General features: G+C 40.0%; 1 protein-coding gene across 4 annotated transcripts in view; it reads left to right on the top strand.

Moving 5' to 3' along the window:
• The window catches only part of KLHL2 (kelch like family member 2), a 113,233-nt gene that overhangs the window by 56,049 nt on the left and 44,921 nt on the right, over nt 1–12,263 (top strand). For all 4 annotated transcript variants that reach the window (XM_075612038.1, XM_075612057.1, XM_075612048.1 and 1 more), the window contains one exon: nt 10,727–10,836. In XM_075612038.1, coding sequence (XP_075468153.1) covers nt 10,727–10,836 — 110 coding nt within the window. The remainder of the gene's footprint in view (nt 1–10,726; nt 10,837–12,263) is intronic.

Raw genomic sequence — 12,263 nt, 5'->3', positions numbered from 1 at the left:
TCTATTGTACTGAAAAATCATATAAACGATTAATTTATCCGTGACTGTATACATGCATTGATGAATTAAAATTCTACATCACTAGTGTTTTGTAGATGAATTTTTGATATTGCAGCAGTCCCCTCTGCTTGATTTTGTTATTTGTTATATTGCAAATAAATAAGACTGAGCACTCTGTCACCGTCATTATTTTTTTCTACAGTATTGTGAAACAATCCGACACTCAAGAAGAAAAATAACTTTACGTATTTAGCGAATTTTTGAAAATGGCATGAACACTCTCCTCTTGATAAAGAAAAATAAGCCGGTTGCTTGCTCTAGGAGCCGTGCTGTGTAAATAGCAGCGAGCAAAAATATATAGATCAATTAGCTCCGGTGTCAGAAATGGACACAATATGAAGGATGTAAGGGAAGCCTCCTAGAAAAAGTGCATCAGCAAAATCACAAATGAAAGATAGCTGAAATGTAAGCACAAAAATCCAAGGAGATACTTGTATATGGCGTGGAGTGTGCCGTGTACTCGCGATCAGTCGCCATGTCCCTTATCCTTGTGGCCATATGTCAGCAGTAAAGCTTGGTATTTTCTGTCGGCGTCCTGTACAATCCTGAGATAGCAGCAGAGTGAAAGAGGATCGGTATGACGTCCAAATTGGTGGAACTCACCAGCCGAAATTGAATTAAAAAAAAAAAACTTTATTATGCTACATAAAAAATGTGAACATCAACATGGAGACCCTAGCTCCTCCTCCCACGCGTTTCACGACGTCAGTGGCGCTTTCTTTTCCTTGAGAAAGCGCCACTGACGGCGTGGGAGGAGGAGCTAGGGTCTCCATGTTGATAGGAAAAACAAATGACAGGCAGGCGCACTACGGGATATGAGCACTTTATTAGTAAAAAAGTAAAGTGGGCAAAATAGCATCCACTGATAGGATTAAAAACAATTAAAAGGTCTACAAATAACGTTAGAATGACTGGTACATACACCAGTATGATCGGGGGATAGCACCGGGTCAACACTAGATCTCGCTAGTACTACAGAAAGGGTCCGGACCAGCCTGAGTACTTACCCTGCTTGATGCGTGGAGACCCGCTCCCACCGACTGCAAAACTCCACAGGAACTGCCGCCACGTGACCTCTACGCGTTTCGCACGTAGTGCTTCGTCAGGAGATCACGTGATAGCGCTGTCCCTGGAGTTTAAATACAGAGCAGCAGCCAATGGATCTAGCGTTAATGAGGAAAGTGGATGCACATGTAATTCAAACAGAGTGAAATGGAGTCTCATACAGCGTATATAAATAGTTAAAACCCCATTCTAGATTGGAATAAAGCAATAACGATAGATAGGTCCTATGTTTAACTTAAAATTGACCTATTGCCCTTAAAAATAAATCACAGCACTTCTAACCATAAACTATCATGTCCATATTATATTAAACATATATTTATACACATATATTTAAAATGTTTAAAAATATTTTAAAAATACATATTTATTCAAAATTTTAAAACATCAAATAGATCACATAAAGAAACCCCAAGTGTTCACCTAACGATTTATTCTTTAAGGAAGGGAACCAATTCTATGTAATCATTAAGACCATGTGGAGATCTAGTTTGCATGGTATAGACCCAGAATTGCTCCCTTCTACTTAAACGTAAATCTCTGTTACCTAAACGCTGATTGGCAGTGATAACTTCAATGCCCATAAAGGAAATGCCACTCGGGTCAAACTGATGACTATCATGAAAGTGCTTTAAAAGATGGGTTAGGGGCATATGTTTATCAATTAATTTTTGCACATTTTTAATGTTTCTCATATGTTCCATTACCCACACCTTCATACACCGTTTTGTTTTACCGATGTACTGTAACCCACATTTACACTGGAGTACATACACTACATATGTAGTGGAACAATTTATAAAATGGTTAAAAAAAAACACAGACTTTAATTGGCTTGGGGCTATTATTCCTTTTTGATTTTGAGCTTTTTTTATATACAATCTTTGGTTTTAACGACATTCCGACACTCCGTTTCCAGTCAAGAGGGCACATTAAGATCGTATCTGGAATTAAAGGGCAACTATAAATGCAGTAAATGTAAGATATGCACCAACTTAGTGAACAAAAAAGATGTTGTTTTATTTACCACAAAACGGAGTTTTAAAATTAACCACTTTATAAATTGTTCCACTACATATGTAGTGTATGTACTCCAGTGTAAATGTGGGTTACAGTACCTCTATAACTCACTTACCTGCTCTCTGCCGGGTCTTCGGCGATGCGTCGCCATGGCAAGGCGGCGTAAAATGACGCGACAGGGTCACGTGACATCACATGACCCGCAACGTCATTTGACACCAAATCATTGGAGAGGAGGGGCCCAAACGCTGCGGCTCCCGGGCAGGGGGGCGCAGCTCAAGATGTTTGCGCACCCCTGCTTTATTGGACTCCAGTGGTCCATCCTTACACATGTTGGGTAAATGGCATATACTAAAATGATTTGGTATGTGGATATACCAGTAGTCTGGACTGCCCTCTTACTAGTAACCCTATGAGTTTTCCTCCCTGGATGGTTGATTCTATTCATCCATGGATCCCAAGTTTTGTCAAATGTTTTAGACTTATGGAAAAGCTCTCAAGCTTCTTTACACATAAGCATGATTTTGTTTATTCTTTGGATGAGTACCATTACAGAAGATGGCGAATGCTTTTTCCAGGCTGCCACAATCGCACATCTGGCAGCCGTAAGGATATGGGAGCATAGCTTACATTGTGATTCAAAGCTATTTCAGTAGGTTTAACCAGCAGAAAATGAACTGGGTCTACGTCTTCCAATCTAAAGTCTAAGATCTCCTCAATTACGTATCTTAGGCTGCTTATGCGCTGACCCATGCTGAGGCGCGCTCACGCTCGGCACTGAGCCCCTGCAGCCGCAATGAAAGCGTGCGGAAGTGTAAGTCTTTCCAAAATTTTAAATTCAAGCGCTCAAGGGAGCGCAGGGCCAATCACATGAGCGGTTCACCCAATGAGGGCGAACCAGCTCGGTGACGTCACTGGCCCGCCCCCGGATGGCGCGTGTACCAAGGCCAGGGAAAGCACCCGCTTTCCCTCAGCCTCCGCGCACCTAAGCACGGCTGCAGTCCTATGGACGCAGCCTTAGGCCTTGCCCCCGCTGCCTACTACAGTGTCCGAGTGGCGGACGCTGCGCGCACGAGAGCCCTCCCCGCAATGGCGCCGGGCCCGCTGCGAGGGGGGGCTGCAGCGCGAATTGAGAGCAGGACTCGCGTCGAGCGATTAGGCACGCCCCCCGGCGGTTCAGCCAATGGGGGCGAACCTGCCGGGTGACGTCATGGCCGTACCCCCATCACTCCTCCGCCACGCCCCCCCCGGTCTCTGCTCCTGCAGTGAGCTGCAGACCGGGGAATCGGCTGAACGTGCCGCCAAAAGCGCGGGCGCGCGTTACAGCGTCGTGACCGGGGCCTTAGCCTTACTTTAATTCAAAACCTCTTGATTGTTGGACATGTTCACCATATATGGACCATATCTCCAACCTGCCCACACTCTCGCCTGCATTTGTTCGATGTAACTGGGTAGATAATCCTTAGTCACCTTGGCGTGAGGAACCATCTATACAAAATTTTATAAATATTTTCTTTGTGGTGGTACAAATTGAATTTTTTTTGTGCCCAATCCCAGATGTCAACCCAGTCGTCTGGGATTTCAATCCCTAGGTCCTCTTCCCACCTGCTCATGTTTGTATGCGCAACATTCAAAGTAACCTTTCTCATGAGCAAAAATGAAAATCCCCAATACACTCATGTATCACATTTTACAACTGTTAAAATGTTGTCACCAGAGAGTGCTCTATTTTTCCCAACAGGAGATCTGAAAACGTTTAAATGTGACTTACAACTCCCCTCAATATAAACCATGAAATTGTATTGACAGAATATTTAATTTCTGGTTGTTATGGTATGTTACAAAATGTTTGTTTTGTAAGAAAAAATATAAACAAATATTTCTGGTACTGCTTGCCACACACACTACCTTTTTTTTTTACGAAGTTTACAATTAAAGTACTGCATGAAAATAGTCTAAATTAATGTTCATAACTCTTGCCGTATTGGCATGAAATAGAAGTAGAAGTTAATTTTATTTCCTAGTTTCCATTAATTAAAAAAGATTGGAAATCCGTTATTTGCAGATGCTGTTGGCACTGAGACTGCATTGCAGGTGAAACTTTCTTTTACACTGAATTCCCAAGAAACACTAACCATGCAAAACTGCAGAATGCCAATAAATCCAAACACCGTTACAGTACTATGAAGGTCAGCTGAGAAAAGATTACACCAAGTCAGCAAGAGTATATTATGTCTCAGGATAAGTAAACATCATTACTATTTTCAGGGTTTTGCTTTCCTCAGAAATAAGAAGACAGTTAACATGTTTGTTGAAACTGTCCTAAACAAGTAAGCGATATGTCACAGCCCTCTCTGACATAGGAAGGATTAAAGAAACAACCGACCTGCCATATATAACAATGAGTCGTAGTAAAAACATCTGGCACAAGCAACATAACAAGTGTCTATGTTCCTCAGACATTTTATATTGTATTTTCCCTACAAACAAAAAACGTATCTTGTAAGTAGAGATACTAGCGGGGTAACATACGTTCTGAAAGAGAAACGCGTGAACCTGCTCTTCATTGCAATAAGATATTGTGGGGAAGATTCACTAAGCAGCGATACCGAAGTACCGCACCCTGATTTCAGCGTTAGCTGCCATTTACTCAATGGCAGTCATTGCCAGAGCTGATTGTGATACCCCACATTAGCGCTTAGTGAACCCCGGCTGGTGTTGGTTATTTTGCCGTTTGGAAGGTAGGTATATGATGAATTTGGGACAATTTATCCAATGCCAATTACAAAGGGATGTATACATTTTTGTGGTAAGACCTATCTTTGAATCAAAAACGCAAGTCATTCGTTTGAAAGGGAAATAGAAATATGCGTGATTAAGGAATTGAAGAAACTCCTGTAGAGTGCCTACAGTCTTCCAAATTACCGATTGCAGTAACAAAATCTAATTATTTTACAAGCACTTAATATTATTTTTGATTAACATACTGTGTCTCAATCCAGGTTCCTTTAGCTGCTACAGTATGCTTTTATTGCTTTGCAAATGAATATCAGAGAAAGGGAAGAACAAGAACTTGGGCTGGAAAACTAGACCTTAATCCTTTGAGCATTTGCTTAACAACCAAAGGAGTTCTGTACTTACTACATTTACCTGTAACCACACATTGAAATGAGGGGTTTCCAATTCCCTCCCTCTTAATTTGTTGCTATTACCAATGTCCCATAACACACAAGTTATTTATTCAGAAATACTTAAGAAATATTTTGAGTTCACTCAACCAGCTGAATGTAGCTACAGGTGTAGTTTCATTTTTTTTTTCATTTGTTGCTGTGCTTGATATATTCATTTGTGTTGCATATTTCGTCAAATAAGGGAGATGTGGTGTATCTTTGTGTAGTACACATGCGTAATGGGACATCAGTCAGTGTTATCGCTACTCAACAATGTCTTGGAATAGCAATAATATTTTTGGTACTGTATGTGTATGAGCATTTAAGAACTGTTGTCTCTAGCAGTGCTGTAAAATCAGCCAACATTAATATCTGTCGTTTTCTTAACTTTAAGTGTAATCAGGTCTATCCATATATTATTGTGAAATATCTATATCACCTAGAAGAATTCAGATAGAATGACTACCACTGATTGATACCGCAACTTGCCCACTTGCCCTTTTTGAAAACATTCATGCTCTGCCATTATTCTACACCAGAGGGTGGATTCCTGTATGCTTGTGTAATGATCCTCAAAACCTTTCAAATTTCACTTGAGGTCTCTCTTTTGCAGTGTGTGTATTTTTAGTGCTATTTGTGTGATAGGGAGGAACATGCAAGATTTATTTTTACATTTTTATAGTTATTCATAAAAATATATTGATGGATGCAGGTAATTAAATATTGTAATCCACTGGAAATATTTGCATAAATTTCAGTAAACCAGGAATCCTCGGTTATAGACTTACTCTGTATGTATATGTATGAGTGTTATTTTCTCAAACATCCAGGGGGAGCATATGGGGAAAAAAACAACAAAGTACAAAAATATAAGTGCAGACGTTTCCGAAATGTTGAATGATAGATTGTGTCTTGGCTCGTATAATCTATCATTCAACATTTCGGAAACGTCTGCACTTATATTTTTGTACTTTGTTGTTTTTTTCCCCATATGCTCCCCCTGGATGTTTGAGAAAATTGCTTAAATCTTTGGAACCCGTGAAACAGGTCCCACCAGTGAGGTTTGAGCTGGGTGGTTGGATTATCAATATATTTTCATCACTTATCACTTTATTATATTTTATTTTATATAATCACTATTCTTGTAATTTAGAGTTGTTTGCGCCTTATATCACTTTAATCACAATACTATGTATGAGTGTTAGTCAGTTTGCTGCAATGCAAGTACACAAACCTGTCTCCTATAGTTACGGGTAATAAGGGTTCTTGGCTCTAGCTACAGTATATTTTACATAGTTAAGCAAGCATCCATTGTACATCGAAAATAACAGAAACATACGTATATTATAGAGGATTTAGTTACATAGTTACAAAGTACATGAGGTTGAAAAAAGACACAATGTCCATAGTTAAATGTAATCCGTTGGGATACTAATTTGGGTATTTATATTTATATTGATCCAGAGGAAGGCAACGAAATAACCATGTGGCAATCCAATTTCTCTCATTTTGTCTCCGGAACAATATCCTTCCTACGTTTACCATGTTCCTGTTTACCTTTTCTTAACGATGTCTACTGTTAACTGCCATCACATCTCCGTGAGTAATTAAGAAATTCCACATTTTAACTGCCCTTACTGTAAAGTCCCCTTCCCTTTTGGTGCTGATGAAGTCGCCTTTCCTCTAATCTCAAGGGATGACCCTGTGCCATTTGTAGAGTCCTTGGAAGGAAACTTTACTTTACAGGTCCTTTTATTAACCTTAAATATATATGCAAATAGTAATCACATCCCCTTTTACACACACCATTTCGAATGTTAACAATCCTAATTTGGATAGTCTTTCCTCATAAATCAGACCCTCCATCCCCTTTATTAATGTGGTGACTCGTCTCTCCACTTCTTCCAATTCTATCATGTATTTTAATGGAGGGTTGCCAAAACTGTACTCTCTATTCACTATACAGTTACATATTTATGCTTTCTTCCCCTCCATCTCTGCCCTGTTTTATTAATCATATCATTTTAGCCTTTGTAGCTACTGCCGGACCTTGAGCATTATTGCGAAGTCTGCTGTCTACAACCACTGCAAACTCACTTTTCAAGCAAAGATTGGCCTAATTTTGAAGGCAGCATGCATATTGGTGCTTCCCAGATGCATAACCGTACATGTATCTGTTAAACCCCATCTACCAGTTCCCTGCTTTAGCGACTGATGGCATCACAATCAGCTGAAAACCCCAATGCAAGTAGATGAGGAGTTTGGGCTGCTTTTGAGTATATTGAATTATTCCCTATGCCTACATTGAGGTAATTAATAAACAAGTTAAAAAACAGTGGCCGCAGTAAACTTTGAGGCACTCCACTTACAGCGTTAGCCCGATCTGATAGGCTGGATAGGTACGCACTCGACTGGGGGCGCGGCAACAACGTCACAGAGCTGGTTTGTCCTCATTGGGCGAACCGCTCACGTGACGCGCTTGTGAGCGGCAAAATCAAATGTGCTTGCTCTGCAAGCAGCTAAATGCTGAGCAGGCGCTTGCTCGCGCACATTGCCTTAATGTGTTTCAGAGCGGCCTGCGTGAGCGCGCCCGCTCAGCGCCACCCTGGTCGAGGCCGTAGGATTTATCTAACATTCCCTTGCAATACTTTTCACTTTCATTGTTTGCTACAATGTGCTGATTGCTCTTTTGCAACTTTTGTAGCATTACTTTGAATTCTGATGGTGCATGGGGCCTTCTGACTCCAACACGCTAATGCCTGCCTCTTCCTTTTTCATTTCTTTCCCTGTCTTAGAGGTTGTGAACCTTTTTCAGTCGATTTTAACCCCTGGTCACAGTGAGGCCGTGCGTATAGTGCCCGCGATGGCGATGCGACGTCGCCCAAAAACAAATGCATTTCCGCCGCCGCCGCCGCGTGAGCTTATAGTAAGCGCGACGTCGACAATGCGACAGAGCGCCGCGGATTTTGGAAGCTGGCAATATTTGATTTTTCAAGGGCTGTCGCCTCGTGACAGCCCCGGAACCAATCGAATGCCAGTAAGCCCGCGACGCCGCCACAAAGCGAAGTATAACTTTCGCTAGCGGCGACGGGTGACATCGCCCGTCGCGGGCACTCTGCGCGCGGCCTGAGACTTCACATAGCCCCTTTCAATGGGGACTTCATTTTGTTGTCAAACTACGTGTAATCGGCATTATATAAACGACAAGCATGAACATAAAGCCATACTGCACATATGAACCCTGGTAATAGCGCTTCTTTGAGATGAAAAATTGCTGGGCAAAGCAAGAATTCAACCCTTGAAAAATAGTACAAAGTAAAAAAATAAAAAATAAAAATGAAAATGTACATGTTGGGATTGTAGTAATGTTAAATTGAACATAGGTACTTGCTAAAATGAAAGGTGAAAGCTCCGAGCATGGAGTAAAACAGCCATGAGGCTAGGAGGTTAGGGCAGTGATTGATTTCCGGGGGAGGCACTAGTGACAGTGCTGCAGTCCCGGAGCAGCAGAGCGCGACCCTGTGACTTGCAGCACCAGTTCACTGCAGTGAGGTGTGACAGGCAGCGAGAGGTAACAGGAGGAGGGAGAAATGCCAGAGACCTGGTTCCCCCTCCCCCTCCGTTTTACAGCCGTAAAACACAGGCAATTTCAATTTATCTAGGCCTTCTTTTTCTTCTTTTTTTTTAAAGGCTTTTTAAATCCGTGTTCGACAATGTATGAAATATCTCACGTACCCCCTGGAGGTACATTTAACACACACAGGTTCAGAACTACTTCCTTATCTGTTAATTTAGCCATATTGGTTTTGATTTTGTTTGTTTTACATTTCCTACCCAGTGGTATTTACCGCGGAGTGTACTCGCCTAACAATAATTTAAGGTCTTACCATTTATTTACTATATTTATTCTAGCGAGATCTTAAATTCTACATGGTATAAATGTTCATAGTTGACTAAGTTTTTAGAATTACAGACAATTCAAGCAGCAGTTTAAATGTATATACATATTTTTTTTTGTTTTAATATATGCAATTTTTGATTACCTTTATTGAAAATGAATTATCCAAGCTGACGATTGATCGATCAGCAGAGATCCTGCTTTCCAGGGTGCACTAAATGGCTGCCTTTCAGTTTCAATCAATCCTTGTCAGTGTAACTCAACAGCTACGATGTATTCTTATATTACTAAGGTAACATTATTTATTGTTACAGTTTGTAGCTGAAACTGCTGAGAATATTGGCAATAAATTATCACAAACAGGAAAGTGTTGCAAATATCTTGCACTAGTGGGGAGGTGTGTTAAAGCAGCAGTCCAAGCTGCCTTTTTTTTTTTTTTTTGCTAATTGTTTTCCCCTTTAATATGTGCATCAATACAATCCACATAAGAAGTAATTAGCTAAGTTGCCGATCAATCCATTTTCCTGTGATCGATCAGCAAAGATTTGGCTCTGGGGTTCACTAAATGGCTGTCAGTGCAGCAGAAGAGGAACAAAGATGCAAAGTTCTGTGGGGAAGATCATGTGACCAGGCAATCACTAGATACAATTGGTGCACTGCTAGAGAGAGGGCAGTGCTCAAAAACAGGTGTGCCAGAGCCTATTTCAGAAGAGGAAGGTGATGTGACTTTGTAAATTGTTGCTATAGAAACAAAAAAGGCATATTACATTATAATACATACAAAATGTAATTCAGAGTTGTTTAAAAAAAATGCTACAAGTATTTTCTCATAGTACAGAACTGATTTATTTAAAAAAAAACGCACATGTAGGATATTGCTTGGTCTGTTGCTTTAAAACCTCCTATAGAATCAATGAATGCTCAGAATATTAAAACTAATTAAAATGGCATTGAGTTGAATTAAAAGAAAAATGTAGTAAGTATTAACTAATACTACAGAACTGATGTATTTACCCCCCTCCCCCCACCTTCCACCTTGTAGAATATTGCATGGATTGCTCTTTTAAGTGTCTTGATTGAAGATTGAAAATATGTTTTCAATAAATAATTTTAAATGAGACCGTATTCGGATCACGGTTTCCAAAATGTTCCTTGACTTGAATATTTGTTATTACGTCTACATTGTTTGATATTACTAGGTTCAGTAATGCCCCGTTTCTTGCTGGTTCCTCAATAATCTCTGTGTAATATGTGTGAAACATGTTCAAAGGATACACAACATGAGTGTGAACACAGATGGTCCTTAATTAAAAAAAAACTATGATATACATTCACTCCTAAAATCAAAGGGATCGTTCCTCTCCGGGTTTTCGACAATAATGCTGAAAGTCTCTCAACATATCTGTGAGAAATGTCAGGATCGTCATTGGATATCAGACACAAGGGTCTGATGGGCAAAGGGGTTTTGTGTTTTTGCAATGGTAACATTATGGGCTCCCTTCTTTCTTAACAGAACAGCATTTTTCTGATATTGTGCCTGGTGAAGAATTTCTCAACCTTGGAATAGAACAGGTGTGCAGCTTGATTGCCAGTGACAAACTCACCGTTCTCTCCGAGGAGAAGGTATTACTAATGCGAACTCCGTATACTGTATGTTTTGCTTCTTCATTTACTCTCGTTGGAATTATCACGCTAACATAGATACTGTAAGCTTCCTGCAGCATGTTTGTATTACCCGGTTTATGACATGGCCAATATGTTGAAGCTAATTATGTTTTTACCATCACAGCAGTGAAGCCAACGCTATGTGACCTAAGTTACAGAAATATCAGGCCACGTATTTTTTTTTTTTTCTAATCATTTCACTAAAAATGTGAAATGATTCTGATCGAGTCCTATCGAGATTAACTCTGAGATGTAATGCTTTTAGGATGCACAATCATATAGAATTTAATAGATTATAAATATTTTATGGCTTGCATTGGAAAACAGGAAGGGAATGCAAGTAATTGGCATGGATTGTTTGTCAGCAGAGAAATATGCAGGTCCTGTCATACTTTTTATGTGACAACATATGACGGCACTCTAACGTGACCTATGCAAATAAAACAGAGTTGTGATTTATGTGGTCGAACACTTCTGGTTATAGTGTAGGTGATTGGAAGTGAAGGACCTAAAATTAGGAGCTGTTCTTGATCTAGCAAAATTTGCAGACAAGAATACAAATATAGAATTCTGCCATATTTGAAAGGATAATGCAACATACTGCAGGGTGCCTTCTGTTCTTACCCAGTTTAACATGTTTTACAAGAATAGTTTGAAATGTTCACACAGTATGGGACATTTAGCAAACAAACAGCAATATGTAAACCAAACCATGGAGATTGTACATTGACATGAAATATAATGTTAGGAACTTTCCTGTACACTAACAAGGCTACGTGAGTTGCACCCGTTTTTAGTTACATATTTAATTCATAAGTTATATGTGGAAAGTATACCAAATTGCACATTCTGTGCTTTTATTACATTATGGTGTATGGCCCTTGGATCAGAAGGTCAAAGATAAATGATTCTTTGTTGAGTCCATGTTAGAATCTATGTCACAGCTCTAACAATGGTACTTCACATTTTAATAGTGATCTACTAGACCAAAAAGAACATGAGTTATAGAAGTCATCATCCCACATCTGGAAGTTGATGAATGATGATAACTTTTGATAATGTGGTTGCTATCCATAATATTCAGTATGCAGTTTTTTTTCTGGATTACATACAGTACAAGTGTACTATGCAAATCAAGCCGCTTGCTGAATCCCCCATAGTTCTTTTTGCCTAAGGTGTTACTGATTATTTACTATGTATGTTCTAGATCAGGGGTGCTCAACTCCAGTCATCAAGAACACTCCAACAGGTCAGATTTTCAGGATACCCTGCTTCAGCATAGCTGTCTGAAGGAGTATCTGGAAAACCTAACTTGGGGGTGAGGGGTGGCCTTGAGGACTGGAGTTGAGCACCCTTGTTCTAGATCATTTAGGAGCAATAAATAT

This window comes from Ascaphus truei, chromosome 1 (genome assembly GCF_040206685.1).
Source record: "Ascaphus truei isolate aAscTru1 chromosome 1, aAscTru1.hap1, whole genome shotgun sequence".
NCBI lineage: Eukaryota > Metazoa > Chordata > Amphibia > Anura > Ascaphidae > Ascaphus > Ascaphus truei.
This window is presented reverse-complemented; position numbering and strand designations above follow the sequence as displayed.